This window comes from Vicia villosa, linkage group LG2, assembly GCF_029867415.1.
Source record: "Vicia villosa cultivar HV-30 ecotype Madison, WI linkage group LG2, Vvil1.0, whole genome shotgun sequence".
Classification (NCBI taxonomy): Eukaryota; Viridiplantae; Streptophyta; class Magnoliopsida; order Fabales; family Fabaceae; genus Vicia; species Vicia villosa.
Window position 1 is genome coordinate 186236923 of NC_081181.1, and position 18665 is coordinate 186255587.

Sequence of the window (18665 nt, forward strand, 5' to 3'; positions counted from 1 at the left end):
CCCTGAACCAATCACAGTGCCACACGTCCCTAAATAATCAGATGAAAGAAGACAAAATAGCAATTGCATGGGAATGGGGCCAATAGATGAGTGCCACGCGCGCAAACTGAATGCAAACAAAAAGGAGACAGACGCCGGTGTCGGAGAGACCTCCGATCGTCTTCTCCGGCGGCTCCTGCGGTGGAGGTTCATAAAAATTTCCAGAAACGCAAAAAGTTGACGCCTTTCTCCTCAGAATTTCACACTGATTACAGATCCGGCATTAGATTTTCCTAAATCTTTCTCTAATGTCTGATCCGAACACAACAACCAAACCCTAACTTCTATCATCTCCACCAAAGCGCGAAATAAACACCTCTACATGATCCTTGTAATCATCTAAAGCTCGAATACATCATTTAAACACTTCAACAGGCATCAATCAAAAGGAACCGAAATCAAACTTTACATTGCAAATGCAACACATATTGAAAACATGGTGGTTCTAATTGTCCTAACCCAATCCCTGATGACGGGTTCCAGGCCTATACATGCTTCTAATGCCAGGGAGTAGAGCTTACTTGTTAAGAATCTTGATTCAAAGAAATGAGAGAGAACTCCACGAATCTTGAAGTTCCGTGGCAGTGATGGTGATGTCGACGATAGCTTCTTGATGTATGATTCTTCCACTGAGAAATAAACTCAGTGTGCAATGCTTCTGGAAACTTGTAGTAAGATGATGGTGATGAAGTTCCTTGAAGTGTTGAAGATGTGGATCTGGTTTGTGAGAGTTGTTGGGGTTGATGAAGATGGTGAGGTGATTTAGAGGAATGAGAGAAGAGGGAGAGAACGAGGAGGGAATGGTGAGGGCATGGAGAGAGTGAAGAGAGAAATGGAAAAGTGAGTAAGTCTGGAAAAAAAAATGAAGTCCTTGTTTATGAAGAGTTGCTCCTTATATGTGGTGAGTGTATGGAGTGGTATTGTGTGGTGTAGTGTAGTGAAAAGTATTCTCTTTTAAACTTAATGAACAAGGAGTATATATTTATGGTATGTTTTGTGTAAGCTTTTGATATGTGTAGTGTTTGCATGGTTAGTAGTGGAAAATGATGATGATGAGAATTGATGCATGCTGCAGGGTCTTCGAGCTCTAAATGTGTTGCCAAGGAAATGTTCATGAGGAGCCTACTTTGCACATGCATATCTCTATCCATGGCTCATTATTTTTACCAATTTTGTGCTCATTATAAAGAGGGGATGAACTAGAATAACATCGATGTTGAATGCTTCCTGAAACAATTCCTGGAATTTTGAGAAAGTTGTTTACAAACATGGTCGCACACAATTGCTTTTGGCGCTCGCGTGGCATGAAGGCTGGCCCCTGTCTTAACCAAAATGGAGTTTTGCGAGGACATGACTTTAGACCCTCGTGATTCGCTCATCCTATATCCACCTTTTATGAATCTTAGATCAATGGGAAGAGGGCATGTCAAGGAACAATTCCGCACCACGCTTGAGCCCAACGGATATCTATAAGCCTCTAAAAATAACTTTGAAATCAGCACGCCATGTGCTTGATGAAAGGCTCATGCGTGACCTGGAATTTTGACCTGGCCGGATGCACAATTTTGACTCTGCGAAGAGGTGACTTTAGAGCTTAACAAGTGCTTCAATATTGATCCAATTGATACAATTCTTGGTGAGTTGCATAGAGGACACGGCAAAGGATAGATTTACACCAAGTTTGTACCTTATGGGCCTTTGCATTTCTCTAAAACTGCCTTCAAAGATGGCATACCAACTGTTTGATGAAATGTGCCATGCGTGACCTGGATTTGTGCCCAGCAATGTGACTTGAACAAATGAATCTCTTCAATCTTCACATCTCATTATCTCATGATCTAGCCTTCTAATGAAAATCTCTTCAACTACAAAAATGTAGAGGGACATGAATAGAACGTCTTTGATGTTTCGATTTTTTGAAATGAAGCTTTGAAACGCGTGAAAAAGTGCTGTGAAGTTGGCTGATCAGCCAATTCCAACGCTTTCCAAACTCTTTCAAATTTTTCTAAGTATGGGGACTTTCCACTTTTAGCCTTTCCATTTTCAACTACCATTCCTGAAATGGAAATTTTGAATGTTTCTTGATTTTATTTATTTCTTTGACCGATTTTCCACCAAAAGTCAACATTTGACTGTTGACTTTGACTTTGACCAAAAAGTCAACATTTTCTAATTTTTCTGATTTCAGATGAATTTCCCGATTAATCCGTTTCGGAACCAATTCTCAATCAACTTCCAACCAAATAACTCCAGTGAATGATATTTCTTCAAGACAGCTATATCTCGCGTCCACAAACATCTCCTGATTAAATCTTGACCGGAAAGTCGACAGGGTTGGATTTGGTCAAAAACCCTAATCTGAAAGCCCTGATGAATATGAGATTTGTATCTTTTAACTTGAGCTTTGATTTGGAGAGAATAAAACCCTGATTTTAGGAGTGTGCTATTGGAAATGATCCTCTATAATCAAACTTCAGACCCTTTATTATGAGGTATGTACGTGAATGTAATATGAAAGCCAATTGGATATAAATAAATGGGCAAATTTTGGGGTGCAACACCCATCCACGCCAGAGCTCTTCTTTATACCTGAAATATAGCCAAGTGATAAATTTCAGAATGGAATAAGATTATTTATGTGAATCCACCCATCCACCCAGAACGGGGTTATTGGATTAAATTTTTTAATTCTTTTTCAGTCGTTGCGACTAGTTTACTTCATTCATTTTACTATTTTTTGACGTAAATAAGCTTACGTAATAAGCACACTTTTTTGTCGTTGTTACTTTTGGCAAAAGCACAAGCATTAAACTTTGGTGTTTAATTTTAAAAAGAAGCTTAGAATTAACATACTCTAATGCAGTTGATGAGCATACCTTCCAAAGCAGCTAGTACAATAAGAAGTCACAAAAAAAGAAATTGTTAGAACGCAATGGCATAATCTATTAAATCACTTGTTATCTGTAGAAGTTGGTGTGAGTTTTTCTGATAATAGTCATTTGGATCACACTTGATTCTTATGACATCATGCATTACATACATTGGTTGATACATTACACCATACCTTTATAGATAGTCTTTTCTAAGACATTTGTCATCCTTCTCAGGAACCTCTTCAGGTGATCTTCTTTAAGACATTCTACGAACCTTTCTAGGTGGTCTTTTATAAGACATTCACTGTCCTCTCCAAGAACCTTTTAGGTAGTCTTTGTAAGACATTTACATCCTTTTCAGGTAGTCTTCTTTAAGACGAATGTCATTCTTTCTAGGAACCTCTTTAGGTAGTCTTCTTTAAGATATTATTTTTCTAAGAACCTCTCTAGGTAGTCTTTTTTAAGACATACATCGACCTTTCCAAAAAAAAAAAACCTTTTTTAGGTAGTCTATTTTAGACGTCTTGCAGCCTTTCCAGGTGGTCTTCTCTTAGACAAATTTCTATCCTTTCTAAGAACCTTTTCAGGTATTCTTTTTAAGACAAATTGTCATATCCATTCCAGAAACCTTTTCAGGTAGTCTTACAGTAGACATTACTTCGTTCCACTCATTACATCAACCAAACATACGCATGATCATAAGCATTACCCGCATACATAAACATTACCAAGCCGGCATAAGCATAGCCGTGGTGTAGGTGCAAATATGGTTTAAACAAGTTCAATAAGGAGATAAAATCTTGGGGATGATATCAGCATCAGCATCAACATACATACATACGCATTAGCATACGCATATCATCTAGTGCATTTACATACTACAAAAGCCCAGTTTCCAACCCTCGTGTTGTGATAGGTGTATTTTCCGACCCACGTGTCGTGAGCTTCCAACCCTCGTGTTGTGATAGGTGTATTTTCCGACCCACGTGTCGTGAGTTTCCAACCCTCGTGTTGTGAAAGGTGTATTTCCCGACCCACGTGTCGTGAGTTTCCAACCCTCGTGTTGTGAAAGGAGTGTTTCCGACCCTCGTGTTGTGAGTGTCCAACCCTCGTGTTGTGACTGGTTTATTTTCCGACCCACGTGTCGTGAGTTTCCAACCCTCGTGTTGTGATAGGTGTGTATTCCGACCCTCGAGTCATCGAGTCATGAGTGTCTAAACATATCATTTCCTTGCCGACCCTCGAGTCGCGAGAATCATCTTCATACATTTACAGGATACCGTCAAGGATTTTACATGGATAAACTTGCTAGCGCTATAGCAAGTGAATCTTTTTCATGCAGGTAAGTTTGCTAGAACTATAGCAAATGGCTCATCTTATGCAGGTACGCTTGTCAGAACCATGGCAGGTAATTCCTTTGATACAGGTAAGCTTGTCAGAACTATGACAAATAATCCCTAATGGTGCAGGTAAGCTTGTCCGAACAAGGGCAAGTGACTCCTAATGGTGCAGGTGAGCTTGTCAGAACTATGACAAGTAATCCCTAATGGTGTAGGTGAAATTTGTCCGAACTAGGGTGAATGATCCAAATGGTGTAGGTGAAATTTGTTCGAACAAGGGCAGATGATCCAAATGGTGCAGGCGAGCTTGTCAGAACTATGACAAGTAATCCTATTGGTGCAGGTGAGCTTGCTAGAAACTATAGCAATTGATCCTATTGGGGTTCAAAAAAAAAACTACGGAAACTTACTAGAATTATAGTAAATGGGGTTCACAAACTACGAATGCTTGCTAGCGCTATAGCAAGTGATCCTTTTGGGTTTATCACGTTAGTCCCTCGGCAGTGATCTTCTTCAAAATTTCAAGCAAGGTTATATTTTTCTTTTCCAAAGTTACTAACTTCAACTAAAAATCATGCATCATCCAACTAACATACTTCATTTATACATAATGCACATACATACATCGCTCTCATTTATTTTGAGAGGTTTACTGCATCATACATTGCATGCATCATACCATTGCATAAAATTCAGGTTGCCTCTTTAGGCTATGCTATAATAAAAGCATCTGGTTCCTTCCAGAAAGTACATGCTTCACAAGGAGAAGGGTATTTACCTTGGATGGCATCTTTAAAGCCCATCTCCCACATAACTTCTTCCCAACAAATGCAAATTTCGGGGCATTCTCAGTGTCCAATCATCTTCTACCTTTAGATCACGATAGGCAGACGTTCCTATCTGACTCTTCAGGTTTAAGAAGATTGAACAGGGGCAGCTGTCATACCCCAAAATTTGCCCTACTCTATTCATCTTCAATGGCTCTAGGTTCAAAGGACCATTCAAGTCACTTTCTCCTAATCGAGGGTCTCAAAGCTAGGGTTTGCACTTTATCAAAGGATTTTGAATTTCTAAGGCCTCAAATGGATCTCAAGATGTCTCATATGTCTCAATGTATCTCCATGACAATTATTAAGCTTTAATCCCAAGGATTTCCCACTCAATGGCTCAGATGACCAATAATCGTCTGTGTTGACCTAAAAGTCAACTATAGTCAAAATACAGTCAAACTTCAAGATTTTTGGTCAACATCAAGTATGTGAGGTCATATCCATCATTTGATCATGATCCATCAATAAAAACTCCGAGATGAACAAATGCAAAGGTTCAAATTAGGGTTTTTCATAGGAAAAGTCAACTCAACTTTGACTGGCCATAACTTTTACATGGAGTATCAGAAATTCCTCACTCAAATCCTATTCTGAAGGAAATTTGATTCTCTACAACTTTGTCTCTCACAAGCCAAGGCCAGAAAGGCTTCATTTGAGAGATATAGTCCAATACATTATAGGTCCTCCACAAAGGTCAACAAAAACACCTTTTGGGTCGAAGCTCATAATTTGAGCATGGAAGCTTCAATTGAGATGAAACTAAAAATGGTCATTTAGATGACTCTTTTAGCTTTCTAAAAAGTCCTAGAATGCATTCATATGATTAAAATTGAGAGAGATGCACATGGTTGAAGTTAGGCGATTTTCAAGATATGCATGAAACCCTAATTGCTCAAAACTTGTTTTTTTTAACTCATGGGCCTAGTGTTTTGATTCAAACTTATTTATAAGTATCCAAGAGTCTCTAAAGCCCAAAGGCATGCCATTCCTTTATTTATTTTTATTATTCTTGAATTAATCCAATTTAATTCAATTTTAATAAAAATAAATAAATAAAATGCAAAACTAAATCACTAGGTGCAAGGTTTGTTATTTAGCATTCTTAGGATTCAATATATTCATGTAAGGCTAGCAAATTCGAAATATTTGATTAGTAGGAGATTTGATGCAAAAATAGGAAGTTTTCATATAAATTTTCAATCAATAATCAAACTCTCTCATGACCATGAAACCAAGCCCATAATAAACCCTAGGACCCTCATATATATTCTAACAATAATTGAGGAGAGAGGGGGGACGAAGAAAAACAAGAAAGGACTAGGGTTCTCTAAGCTTCCAAGTTATCAAGAACTAGGGCAATCGAGATTTCTTCCTACAGCAAGATTCGAGTGATTTTAATCGTTCCATTCTACTTCTGAGGTATCAAAAGGTAAGTCTATACACTTTATAGCATCCAGTAACAGTTAGAATTCGAGCTTCATGAACTCCATATTCATGCATATCTTATGTTAGTTTCATCTCGTAAAATATCGCGAAATCTTGTGGTTTAACGTTTTATTTGAGTTTATGGAATGTTTTGGAGAAGGATAGATCAATCGTTCATAAGCTTTGAAGCCAAGTACTTGGGCTACCATGGTTAGGGCATGAGAGGTATGTGCATTCGATTCAATATTTGCAGGCATTTTTAGGCCAAGCCAATATCACCATCGTATTCAGGAGGTCTCAATTAATAGATCTGGGCATCACCTTGGTATAGTTAACACTGTTTGTTTGAGTTTTGTTATGTGCTTATGTTGTTGAAACATTTTGGATCCGCGACTTTGAGGTCGATTTTATACTCGATACACCCTTTTATTTGCTTCAAATTTATGATGTTTGTGTTCATGGCATTTAGATCTACAATTTTGGTTTAAACTTCGTTTGATTTCGTGGAGAATTGATGGAGTTATGGACATGTGAAGATAGGAGGTTGGAGTTGCGATTCGCGGCTGGAGGTTGGCGTTTCACGCTTCACGGTGTTCCCATGAAGAAGACGACTGCGTGTCGTCACGAGATTGGTCAGTCAGCACATTAGCTTCTCTCTCCAGGCGTGGCGCAGCCGGATAGGTTGGTCAAAAGGTCTTCGTCTTCTCTCTCTCAACGCCATTGGCCAATCAGCATAACAGTGGGGCCCAGCGCTGGGTTCATTTGACTCATCCATTATCTATATTATGTTTTTGTATTTATTGAATTGTTTTAATTAACAACTAACATAGACAGTTCAAATGGCAAGACAGCTTATCGCATAGTCCAAAGGGGAAGGGTTCGATTCTCGGTACCACCCTTTCTTTTAATCAATTTTTCTGAATCACATAGATCTCAGATCCTGCGCGCCCAGCCATTACAAGGCTGCCACGCACCTGCAGGCAACCACCCTTGGATCTCCAATAATCCTAATCTAACGTACACCAAGCTGAAGGTTCATCATGCACCCTCAAGACTTCAATGTACAGGATTAAAACCAGGTTTCTATAAAGTTTTTATTTTTACTTGTTTCATTTATTTATTAATTAGATTAAATGATAATCATTTATATTTAATTTAATTAATTTATATAATTAGTATTAGGCTAATATTAGGATTTAGGATTTCATCCCGATTATATCGATTTAATCGATTTAATTAGTTTTAATGATTATAATCACAAAAACCCTAAAAAGGTACCAATACATTAGGGTTTGCCCAATCCCACTGGCCATTTGGCCAAAGTATTAGGAAATTAATTTATTATTCGTTTCGATTGAATTAATCGGTCGTGATGGGTAATAATCGGTCATTTAATTATCAATTAAATTAATATAAATTAAAATAACAATTTATTCTGCTAAATGGTTTTAACCAAAGCTATTGGTTACGATGATTAGCATTTTCCCTTTATCAAAATTCGTTATTATTTGTAATCGAATTTATCAATTATGAGGAGTAACGATAATTAAAATACGCACATTTGCTATTAGTGATAATCGAATCTATCGATTATAGTGGTTAGCAATCCTCCCTACAATCAGTTAGCCATGGTAATCAAACCTATTGATTATCGCGACTAATGGTAACAAATTAAAACCAGGGTTGTACGCCCAAACATTCAAAATACACTAAACCACGATACCACAGATTTACATCCCTTCAAACACTGCAATGTTCACAACTACGACAAGGTAGTTCAAAATACCTTCGAACTTCGTATTTCAATAACTGCGATAAGGCCACTCAAAAAGCCTTTGAAACAACTTCAAACACCTTCATAATCAATTCTAAGGCGTACAATCCTATGCCTGAACTACGTAGACTCTGATCCTCCCTAAGGAGGTACGTAGGCACTTGGCAACAAGGTGAGTCCCCTCCCCCATAAATCTCATTTTGTCCCGATTTTATTTTTTTGAATTACAAACCTTTAATATTAATAATTTGCCATTTACCCTATTAACTGTCTGTTACCTTTATTTATCTCTTGCCATAAACATTGACTCTTTTAATGCAAACCTTAGAAAAGGGTTGAGGGTGCCTAACACCTTCCCTCGACCTGAATATAGTATCTTACCCTGATCTCTTAACCGCGCGAGGTTTCCTATTCGCCTTGGTAGAATAGGTGGCGACTCTAAATCTTTAATTTTTAGGGCAGGTTGCTACAACCTTCGCTAAAATTTTTCTTTTCGACCATTTTTATATTGCATGCACTTTGCTAGATAATGCTCAGGATGAATGATTGATCTCCCTTCGTCCTCAAGTACCTTGGTTCAACTATTTTGCCTCTAATTTGGGTGATTTTCTGAAACGATTCATACTGGTTAAACCTGCCATTTCTGAGGTGCATCTAGAATTTTGTTCTTCTCTTGCCCCATCAGGAAGTGCCCACTCTTGCAGAGGTGGTTTTCGGAAGCACCTGTCTAAAGTTCATTTCCATCGGCCTATTTCTTCTTACCATTTCGGGCTACCTCCTATGCCTTCCGCAGTAAAAATGAAAGAGGATTTATACGTCAACTATCAAGCGCTTGGATATGAAGAAGGGTTTGGTTACGAAAAAGTAATTTCCTTTCAGAAACAGAAAAGGAAAATAGATACCCATGTGATAATTAGTACGTCTGGACATTCCGAAATATATAAACTCTTTGGTGAGAACGGGGCATCGGGGATCCGGGCGCTCCTTATTTTTAACAATGCAACTCGTGCCTTGGAAATAACATGAATCAAATTAGTCAACTGAGGAAATTTTTGGCACTTGCAAATGATCAGGGCCTTACAAATGGCTTGTCTGTCCGGGTAACGGTGGCACCTGTTGTTGCTTCTACTTCTGCTCTGGAGGCTCAAATTCATGTAGTGGTTGTTTCCTCAGAGGTAGTCATAACTAATGTCCCTGCCCCGACTCCTGAGGTGGGTCAGCCGACTATTGTCGCGATTGATTTTCCTGCTCGAGAACTCTCACCTCGTCATTCCCTTGCCAAGAGAAGTTAGGGTGATAGTTTGTCTACTCATGTTGAATGAGTTTCTTTTAAACATGCTCTATTGTTAGAGAATGGCGAGCAATAGATTCTTACTCCTTTCTTTCAACTTATTTCTATACTTCTATGATGGGTACCTAGTATCCTAAAGAAATTTACTACTATCGTCACTGCTGAGAACCTTGATTTTGTTCGGGGTTTGAATGTAATTGATAGGCAGAGCATTTTTGTAGATGCTTCCCGTACATTTTTCAAGGTCGGGCCTCTTGTATCTTTTGTAGCTGTTGACCAATATGATGTTCTAGGTTCTCTTAAGCTTTTGAGAGAACGAGATGAGCCGAGGGAGAGGCGTGGAGCCCTTGAGCGAAAAAATTTCAATGCTGTGAAGGAATTGGTTTAGCTCTGGGCGAATGTTGATGTTGTTTAATCTTTGCAAGAAGAGGTATATCAATATGATCGACCGTCCACTTTGGATGCTCAGATAGAGAAGTTCAAGGCTTCCCTTGCTGATGGGGGTAAAACTGCAATAAGGTTTCTAAATAAGCAGCTTAAACGTGTCGGGTGTTCGAAGCGGGTCAGAAATTTCTTTAGCACAGGAATGATGATCAATGATCAGGCCAATGCCTTGAAAGGTCTCGAGGAGGATATGGTTGATGCTTGGAAAATAATCTTTAGAATCCCTTCACGAGCATTAGACACCGTGTGCATGATCTGAGATGAAATGTTGGAGCAAGCCCAAGTATTTTATCTAGGTCTTACCTTTACCACTGACTAGTTGGATCCTTTAGCAGATGCTTATGGGAAGGATACAGGAAGTGCTCCTGGAGCTGAGGAGCTAAGTGCTGACGTTTGAGAACATTTTTGTTGTTTTTTCTTAACTTTAATTGCTCCTGTAATATTTGACCGGGCCTTTGTGCCTAGATTTGTAAATAATATTTTTATATATTATTTTAGTTACTACCTTTAGCATGCTTGTGTTTTTTGGTATATTAATGCTCCTTATTCAGCCGTTGTTATTGTCTGGCTGGGATCCGAGGAAAGCTAGGGCTTGCTTTGTAACCTTATAGTTTGCATAATCTGTTTTCTACAGAGAGTAGAAAATGATATTTGCTTAAAGTGTGAGTGACCTTAAATTTTTTATGTTTCTAATTTCGCAACAGAAAATTGTCTTTCTTAAATTGATTTTTTAAAGAACGGGTCTATTCACCCCCCTTCTCTCTCTCTCTCTCTCTATATCTATCTATCTATCTCTCTTCTAGACTGTCTCGTCTCGATATTGTCACCCGACACCAAATCCACATCACCAGTTTTTTGTTAGCAACAATTTGATGCAGCCACATGAATTTGAGACAATGTCAATTAGAAAATAATATCATGTTATAATTATGTTTATCTTTTTTTTTAATAATAGGTTTAACAAATTAAAGACAAATAAGGAATTAATTTATTCCCCTTAACAATATTATCATTTTTCCTATTATAGATTTGACATATTATAGGCAAGGAGAAATGTATTAGCATTAAATGTATTTATCATTTTTATGCATTTTTCCTATTACATTTTCCTATCCCATTTTTCCTGTTAAATGTATGTATTCATTTTTTTTCTATAATTGGTTTATTCTCTTAATTGTATTCATAATTTTTTCTATAATTGGTTTATTCTCTTAATTGTGTTTATTATCTTTCTTTAAATAGGTTGAACTAATTAGAGAGAAATTATGAATTGATTTATTTCCTTAATTTGTAATTATTAGCATTAAATGTTGGAACTACTATAAATTCAATGAAATTTCAAACCAAAATGCATCAACACAAAATTACCTACAAGTTCTTCTTTGAGCATGGATGCTAATACCCGTATATTGATTTACATTTCTTCCGACACTTCTGCAGGTTTGTTATAATCATCTATATTTTTCCATGATACTTTATTTTAATGGTAGTTTTGAAGTATGTTTTTCAATTGGAAGTGTGTTTAATTTTTTTTACTATGCAGTTAAAGCGCTTAGGATAACCATTGCAGTTGTCATTCATTAATGTTTAGGTTCTTTGCATGTTTTTGAAATGCAACAATAAAGCTTATTATGCATAGTCTGTTGGATAAAACCCAAATTTTGTTTTTTGATTTGCTTCACTAGCAAAAATAATTTTGCTAATTGCTTACAAGTTAATAGTTTACTTCTGCACAAGAGTCACAAATTTATGTAGCTTCCTTGTACCATTTTTTAGATAACTCTGGACAATCCGATGAGGATCTTCAGTTTGACTCAGAAGACCACTTTTTAGATAACTGTGGACAATCCGATGAGGATCTTCAGTTTGACTCAGAAGACCACTTTTTAGATAATTTTGGACAATCCGATGAGGATCTTCTGTTTGACTCTGAAGATGATGAGTATGCATGTGAAACCTCCAAACTAGTGCCTTCAGAGAGGAAGAGCCTGCCGAGGAAACATGTCATAGAAAAACCAAAAAGTTGTTTTGCCGCTATCAATCACTCTAACATTAAGCTTGTTTATTTAAAGAGGAGTCTAGTTAAGGAACTTTTAAAGGACCTTGAATCTTTTGAGACCAAAGTGGTTAGAAGCTTCATTAGAATCAAGAGTGACCCAAATGACTACCTTCAGAAAAATTCATACCAACTTTTGCAAATAACAGGTGATTTGATTAGTTTTTGTTGATTATGCCATTGCATTCTAGTAGTTGGTTATTATTTTTTATAACTTTTAATTGTACACGCTGCTTTTGAAGGTATTATCATCAACTACATTACATTGTTGTATATTCTATTTCGACTATGCCATTACTATATGTCACTTGTTGGGTGTTATTTTATTATAATTGAATTATTTAGATAATTCACGATGGATGTATATCAGTGAACTAAATAATCTTATTCCATTTAATCTCATTCTGAAGTCGTGTTTTTAGTGCTACAAATAAGACTATTACTTACATGTGAGTTTATATCATGAAATTTATTTTTCTAATTAGCTGAAATATAATTATTTTTGGCAATATATCAGGCATAAAAAAGAGCTCAGGAGTGGAAGGGGAAATTCGCTTGCGAGCTTCTGGGTATATTAAAGACATCACCATTAATATGTTATCAGATGATAACTTCTCTGAGGTATGGTTGAAATTCGCCTATAATCGTAACAAAATTTTCATTTACCAAAAAAGTTCTCTAATCTGAAGTGTTGAATTCACTGTGTGTAATCATTTCTTTTAATCGATATCTAAAAAATTAGTGACTTTTAAGTATATTGATTTAGTCATGGATATAGCGAATCATAAAACTAAATATTTCACAACTGGAAATATCTATGCAACATAATGTTATAACAAATCCTAATTAAAAAAACAAATAGATGGTGGGGAAAGCATCATAATTAGTGAGTGCTTCAATAACTTTTCCAAGTCAATATATAGAGGATTTAAGGTTTTCAATTCATAACAAATGCTATTTAATGCAAGTCTAATAGGGTTTATTATGCATGGTTTCTCAAAGAAAAATACAAAAACGTATTAATTAAAGTTTATAACAAGGGAAAATTTGTAATCAATGTTAGATTCATCGTTGCATTATATCAGTTTTATTGTGTTTTTAAAATTTTGGGTGTTCTTATATATGACTTTGGTGCAGGAGGAGTGTGAGGATTTACATAGAAGAGTAAAAGACGGCTTACTCAAGAGACCTACTGTTGTACGTTTTTCTCAATACTTTGACACTGAATCATTTTGATCAATGGAATCTCTCCAAAACTAGAATAATAAGCTTTATTTTTTGCTATAAATTTATGTCTGGTGCTTTATTCAATCTAAACTTTTTTTTTTTGTTTTATACATGGTAGGTGGATTTGGAGGAAAAGGCTAAAGTGTTGCATGAAGATATCACTAAACACGTAAGCATTATGATTTCATGTTTAATTTTACTATGCTAATTATTGTGTGAATATCATTTCATAAATACTCCTATATTATTCTTATTAACTTGACTTTATTAGCAATGAAACAATGTAAACTAATTGATGAAATGATGTATTTACGTTAGACTAATTGATGTATTTATGTGTAAATTAAAACTGTGATGCATATTTGGTTTCAAATCATCTCTTATTTTTTTTCAAATATGAGCTTAATTCTTTGCCTAACTTTTCTTATTTTTTGTTGTGTGGTGAATCGGCTACAGTGGCTTGCAAATGAACTTGTCATATTACAAAATCTTATTGATCGGGCAAATGAAAAGGGCTGGCGAAGAGAATATCCTTTTCGTAAATATTTTCTATATTATGGGAATGTCTCCGTATTTTATTTTGCTTGAGAATGTAGTGAATTTTGACGCGTTAATGTCTCAATACGTAAGTACCCCTACTCATGTTTGGAAATTTGTAGTAAAATTTTTTTATAAGATCGGTATTCCTTAATCTATTGGAAGCACATTGGACGAGTACTTGGAAAAAAGGGAGAAGCTTAATAGGCCGGAGGAACAGAAACGGTTATTGCAAGAAATTCCTAAAGTTATTACAGAAAATTTAGAATCAGAATCTACGACACCGGATGTTCGAGATAAAAAACTAAGAAGCGGTTTTGCTGCTATTAATCCTTCCAATATCAAGCTTGTTTACTTAAAGAGGAGTTTAGTCGAGGAACTTTTACAAGACCGTGAATCTTTTGAGGCCAAAGTAGTTAAAAGCTTCATAAGAATCAAGAGTGACCCTAATGACTATCTTCAAAAAAACTCACATCAGCTTCTGCAAATAACAGGTGACTTTGTAGAATATGCCATTGCATTCTATCAATTTCTTTTTCTTTTTTTACTTCTAATTGTACAGACTGCTTAGAAGGTATGCTCATCAACTGCATTAGAGTGAGTTAGTTCCATTAGATAATGAAATTTATTTTTTCTAGTTAGCTGAGATATAGCTATATTACAGGTATAAAGAGATCAAGAGTGGATGGGGAAATTTGCTTGAAAGCTTCTGGTTACATTAAAGATATCAGCATTAACATGCTTTCAGATAATAATTTTTCTGAGGTACGGTTCATGTTTGTGAAACCCTTCATTGGCAAGTTATAAACCTTAAAGTATTTCGTTATTATAAAATTCAGTTTCTATTAAAAATGGTAAGGGCCCATATTAGACAGACCTTTAATTTTTGATATATGACTTTGGTTTCAGGCTGAGTGCGAGGATTTGCACAAACGAGTAAAAGACGGTTTACTCAAGAGACTTACGATTGTACGTTTTTTTCCAGTATTTTTACTCTGAATCATTCTGATTAATCAGTTTCCTTGCTATAAATCTAAACATTATAACATTTTTTTTTATACATGGCAGGTGGATTTGGAGGAAAAGGCTCGAGTATTGCATCTGGACATCACTAAACATGTAAGCAATAACCTTTGCATTATGATTTCTTCCCTCCTGTTTAATTTCAATGAATTTCTTACCGTCTGTTGGCTCGCACTTCATATAAGTGATATGCATTGTTGCATTCCAGTAAAATAACAAGCTTCATATGAATCCCTAAATCTGCTTATCCACCACTCCATATATTCAGTCTTAGCCTCACACTGCCAACATCACTAAGTTGCTCACTCGACACTAGAAATTCCCTCATTACCCCTTCTTCTAAAGTATATACCATTACACCCTAGAATGGACATCCACACATTTGCATGAAAAGTTTACTTTACTAACTATTGTGTGAATATGATATATAAATTAAGTAATTGCAGTACTCATACAAAGAACACTTTTGAATTTTAGTATTTGTCGCTCTATGATACTATTCATTTTATGCACACTATCTATACCTTAGATATATTCCTTGTGCTTGTTGATGCCTTTCCCTATGATAATATCAATCTACCGATTTAAAATGTTAGTATATACACTTCTTTTGTTTATGTAAATTAAAACTGTCATGCACATCCGGTTTCAAATAACAATTTATGTTTATTCTTTAGAAAAGTGATCCTGATTCTTTGCCTAACTTTTCTGCTTTTTTGTTATGTGATGAATCTACGACAGTGGCTAGCAAACGAACTTGCTCTACTACAGAATCAAATTGACTTAGCAAATGAAAAGGGTTGGCGGAGAGAATATCCTTTTTTGATATTTTTCTGATAATAGTATTTATTTTCTCTAGTGGTAATATCTCCATATTGCTAGTTTGCTTCAGAATATGTAGTGAATTTTTATGAGGTAATGTCAACATTAGCACCCCTACTGTACTGATGAATAAGATATTTGCCAATTGAAGTAATATATGAACATTTTGTATGGAAATTCTTTATAGTCAAAAACTTGTATAAAATAGATATTCCTTAATCTATTGGAAGCACATTGGAAGGATACCTACTAAAAAGGGAGAAGCTTGAGAATCCGGAGGAACAAGAACGGTTGTTGCATGAAATTCCTGTAGTTATTGCAGAAAATCAAGAGTCAGAATCTACAACACCAGAAGTTCCAAATAAGAAACTGAAAACCAGTTTCCATGAGTTTTCAGAGACTTCTTCCTATACAACAGCTTCATCAGCGACCGGGGTCCGAGAGGCAGTTGCGGATAATTTTGCAGATGATTTTTCAGATGAAGAAGAATGGTTATTCCAAGTTACTATAGGTTAACTAGAATTTAAAAGTTGTTGATCTTAATTTGAACCACACTTGGGCTTGTATATTAATTAGGTCAAATGCCTTAATTAAGTTATTACAGGTTAACTAGATTTTTCAGATGAAAAGGAAGCATATAATATGAAAGGTTTTTGGGAAGCTATGTTATTCATGCATGATGTATCCATGTTGGTGACTGGGGGGGATGTTGGGAAATATATGAGGTCTGAGCTAAAAAGATTTTCCCTAGCTTGGATTTTCAAAAATGGTTTAATTTCAAATCATTACATCAAAATTGAGTATCAAATATAATCAATGTTTATTATCTGTTTTTAGCTGTCCCAAACTTAGTTAAACGTAGATTTCTTTTCATTGATGAGACATTAATATATATTGTTTGTTGCTTTTTTATTGCTTATTAATTTAGTAGTTAAACAAACTCAGATACATTGTTACACTGTTGAAAACAAGTTTCAGAGAATGAGAGTTATAATGTCCTAACCATAGTTGTCATAAGTTCTAAAGTGTTATAAGATACAAGAACCATGAAGATAGTATTAATAAATAAATGAAGCATTATTTGAAGAGACATAATTAACACTGGATCTAGGACATGCTTTATTTATCTGTTTTTGGAAGTATGTGAACAATTTCATTAAAAAAAAACAAGAACATGAGATAGAACTTTCAAAAATAAAAAATATTTGGGTTTCTATCATTAAGTGACTCATATTTGGGTCTAATGACCATCTTGTGAGTTTTAACTGCATTGTCTAAGGTACACTCATCCCACTTATCATAGTCCGTGTTAATTCTTTCAAACATGACTTTATACTCAACAACACCATTTTTTTGTTGAGTGTGCGAACATGAGAAGTTTAGGGTTATATTATTTTTCGTTGCACAGACTTTCAAAGTGATCATTAACAATTTCACTATCATGATCACTTCTTAAAAAAACTATTTCCAAATTAAATTGGTTTTGGAGAAGATGGAAAATCTAACAAAACTTTATATATTTTTCTTCCTTATGGTCTAAGAATAAGGTCCAAGTGAATCTAGTGTATGTGTATGACAGTACAATTGGAACACTTCTCAATATTCAAAGAAAGACAAACGATGATAAGAATGTCCATCTAGAGATGTATTTCGCTTCATTATTTTTCAATATTATGGTTCACTTAATTGTTCATCTAATCTGATAGATACTCCTCTTCAGTTCAATGTTAAATACCATTATGATGATGGTGATATTCTTCCCGATCCCATAATGCATGTGGAAACCTCGAATTCAAAATGAGCTAAAAGTCAAGAGCAAAATAGTCAATTCTCCTATGTGAAATTGAAAAATGAATTTTTGGACCATAAGATAAGACAACCAAACTAGAATTAAAGATGACTAACTTAACTGAAGAGTTATTGTTAGAACAAGATTTGTTCTGATCAATATTCTTAGTTTTGATGATAACAAGCATATGAATTTTGTATGAGATAATGTGGTACTCTAATACTATGCAATTTCTATTTCAGGAATTATATAAAGAGTATGCACAAAATCAGCGCAAGAAGCATTGACTCAGAAGGTTCAGCATGCAACATCAGAACATGGTCTGGCAAGACATCAGAAGATGGTCAAGCAGAATCAGAACATGGGTCTATGGAAGCATCAGAAGAACTTGAGATCAGAAGCAGAAGCACTGAAGTTCTCATGGTATCACGCTCAGAAGCACTTCAAGGTCAGAAGACAAGAAGATGCTCTGCACCAAGCTGTTTGACTCTGATGACATTCAAACGTTGTTTACACAAACATCAGATCAGAAGCAAGTACTAGACTGGCAGGCTACGCTGACTGACAAAAGGAACGTTAGAAGCTATTTACGGCAACGTCAGTAGACACAGCGGAAACAAGGCTCGAGGTAGTTGACAAAAGAGTGAAACATTAAATGCAATGCTGTACGGATTACGCAAAGCATTAAATGCTCCCAACGGTCATCTTCTCAAGTGCCTATAAATATGAAGTTCTGATGAGAAGCTAAATACAACACTTGCGCATTATACAGAAACGCTGTCAAATTCAAAAGCTCTCAAACTTCATCATCAAGCTCACTACATTGCTGTTGTAATATATTAGTGAGATTTAAGCTTAAACTTAAGAGAAAATCACAGTTGTGATAATAGCTTTATAAGAAGCATTGTAACTCTTAAAAGAATTTGTTTACATTAAGTTGTAAGAACTAGAGTGATCAGGTTGTTGATCGGTATACTCTAGTAAGTCTTAGAAGTTGTCTAAGCAGTTTGTTCCTAGAGTGATCAAGTTGTGATCAGGATACTCTAGAAGACTTAGAGTGTTTCTAAGTGGAAAACCATTGTAATCAAGTGTGATTAGTGGATTAAATCCTCAGGTGAGGTAAATCACTCCAAGGGGGTGGACTGGAGTAGTATAGTTAACAACGAACCAGGATAAAATCATTGTGCAAATAGTT

The 18665-nt window shown here is 35.6% G+C and overlaps 1 protein-coding gene across 1 annotated transcript; it reads left to right on the forward strand.

Moving 5' to 3' along the window:
- Nucleotides 1-11404: 11404 nt before the first annotated feature.
- Nucleotides 11405-16197, forward strand: LOC131650874 (uncharacterized). Its single transcript, XM_058920578.1, has 13 exons — nt 11405-11456; nt 11793-12221; nt 12590-12693; nt 13210-13269; nt 13418-13468; nt 13756-13826; nt 14005-14330; nt 14399-14410; nt 14501-14601; nt 14746-14805; nt 14905-14955; nt 15601-15658; nt 15923-16197. The coding sequence occupies exons 1-13, from the start codon at nt 11405-11407 to the stop codon at nt 16195-16197; spliced, it is 1650 nt and encodes a 549-aa protein (XP_058776561.1).
- The last annotated feature ends 2468 nt before the right edge of the window (nt 16198-18665 follow it).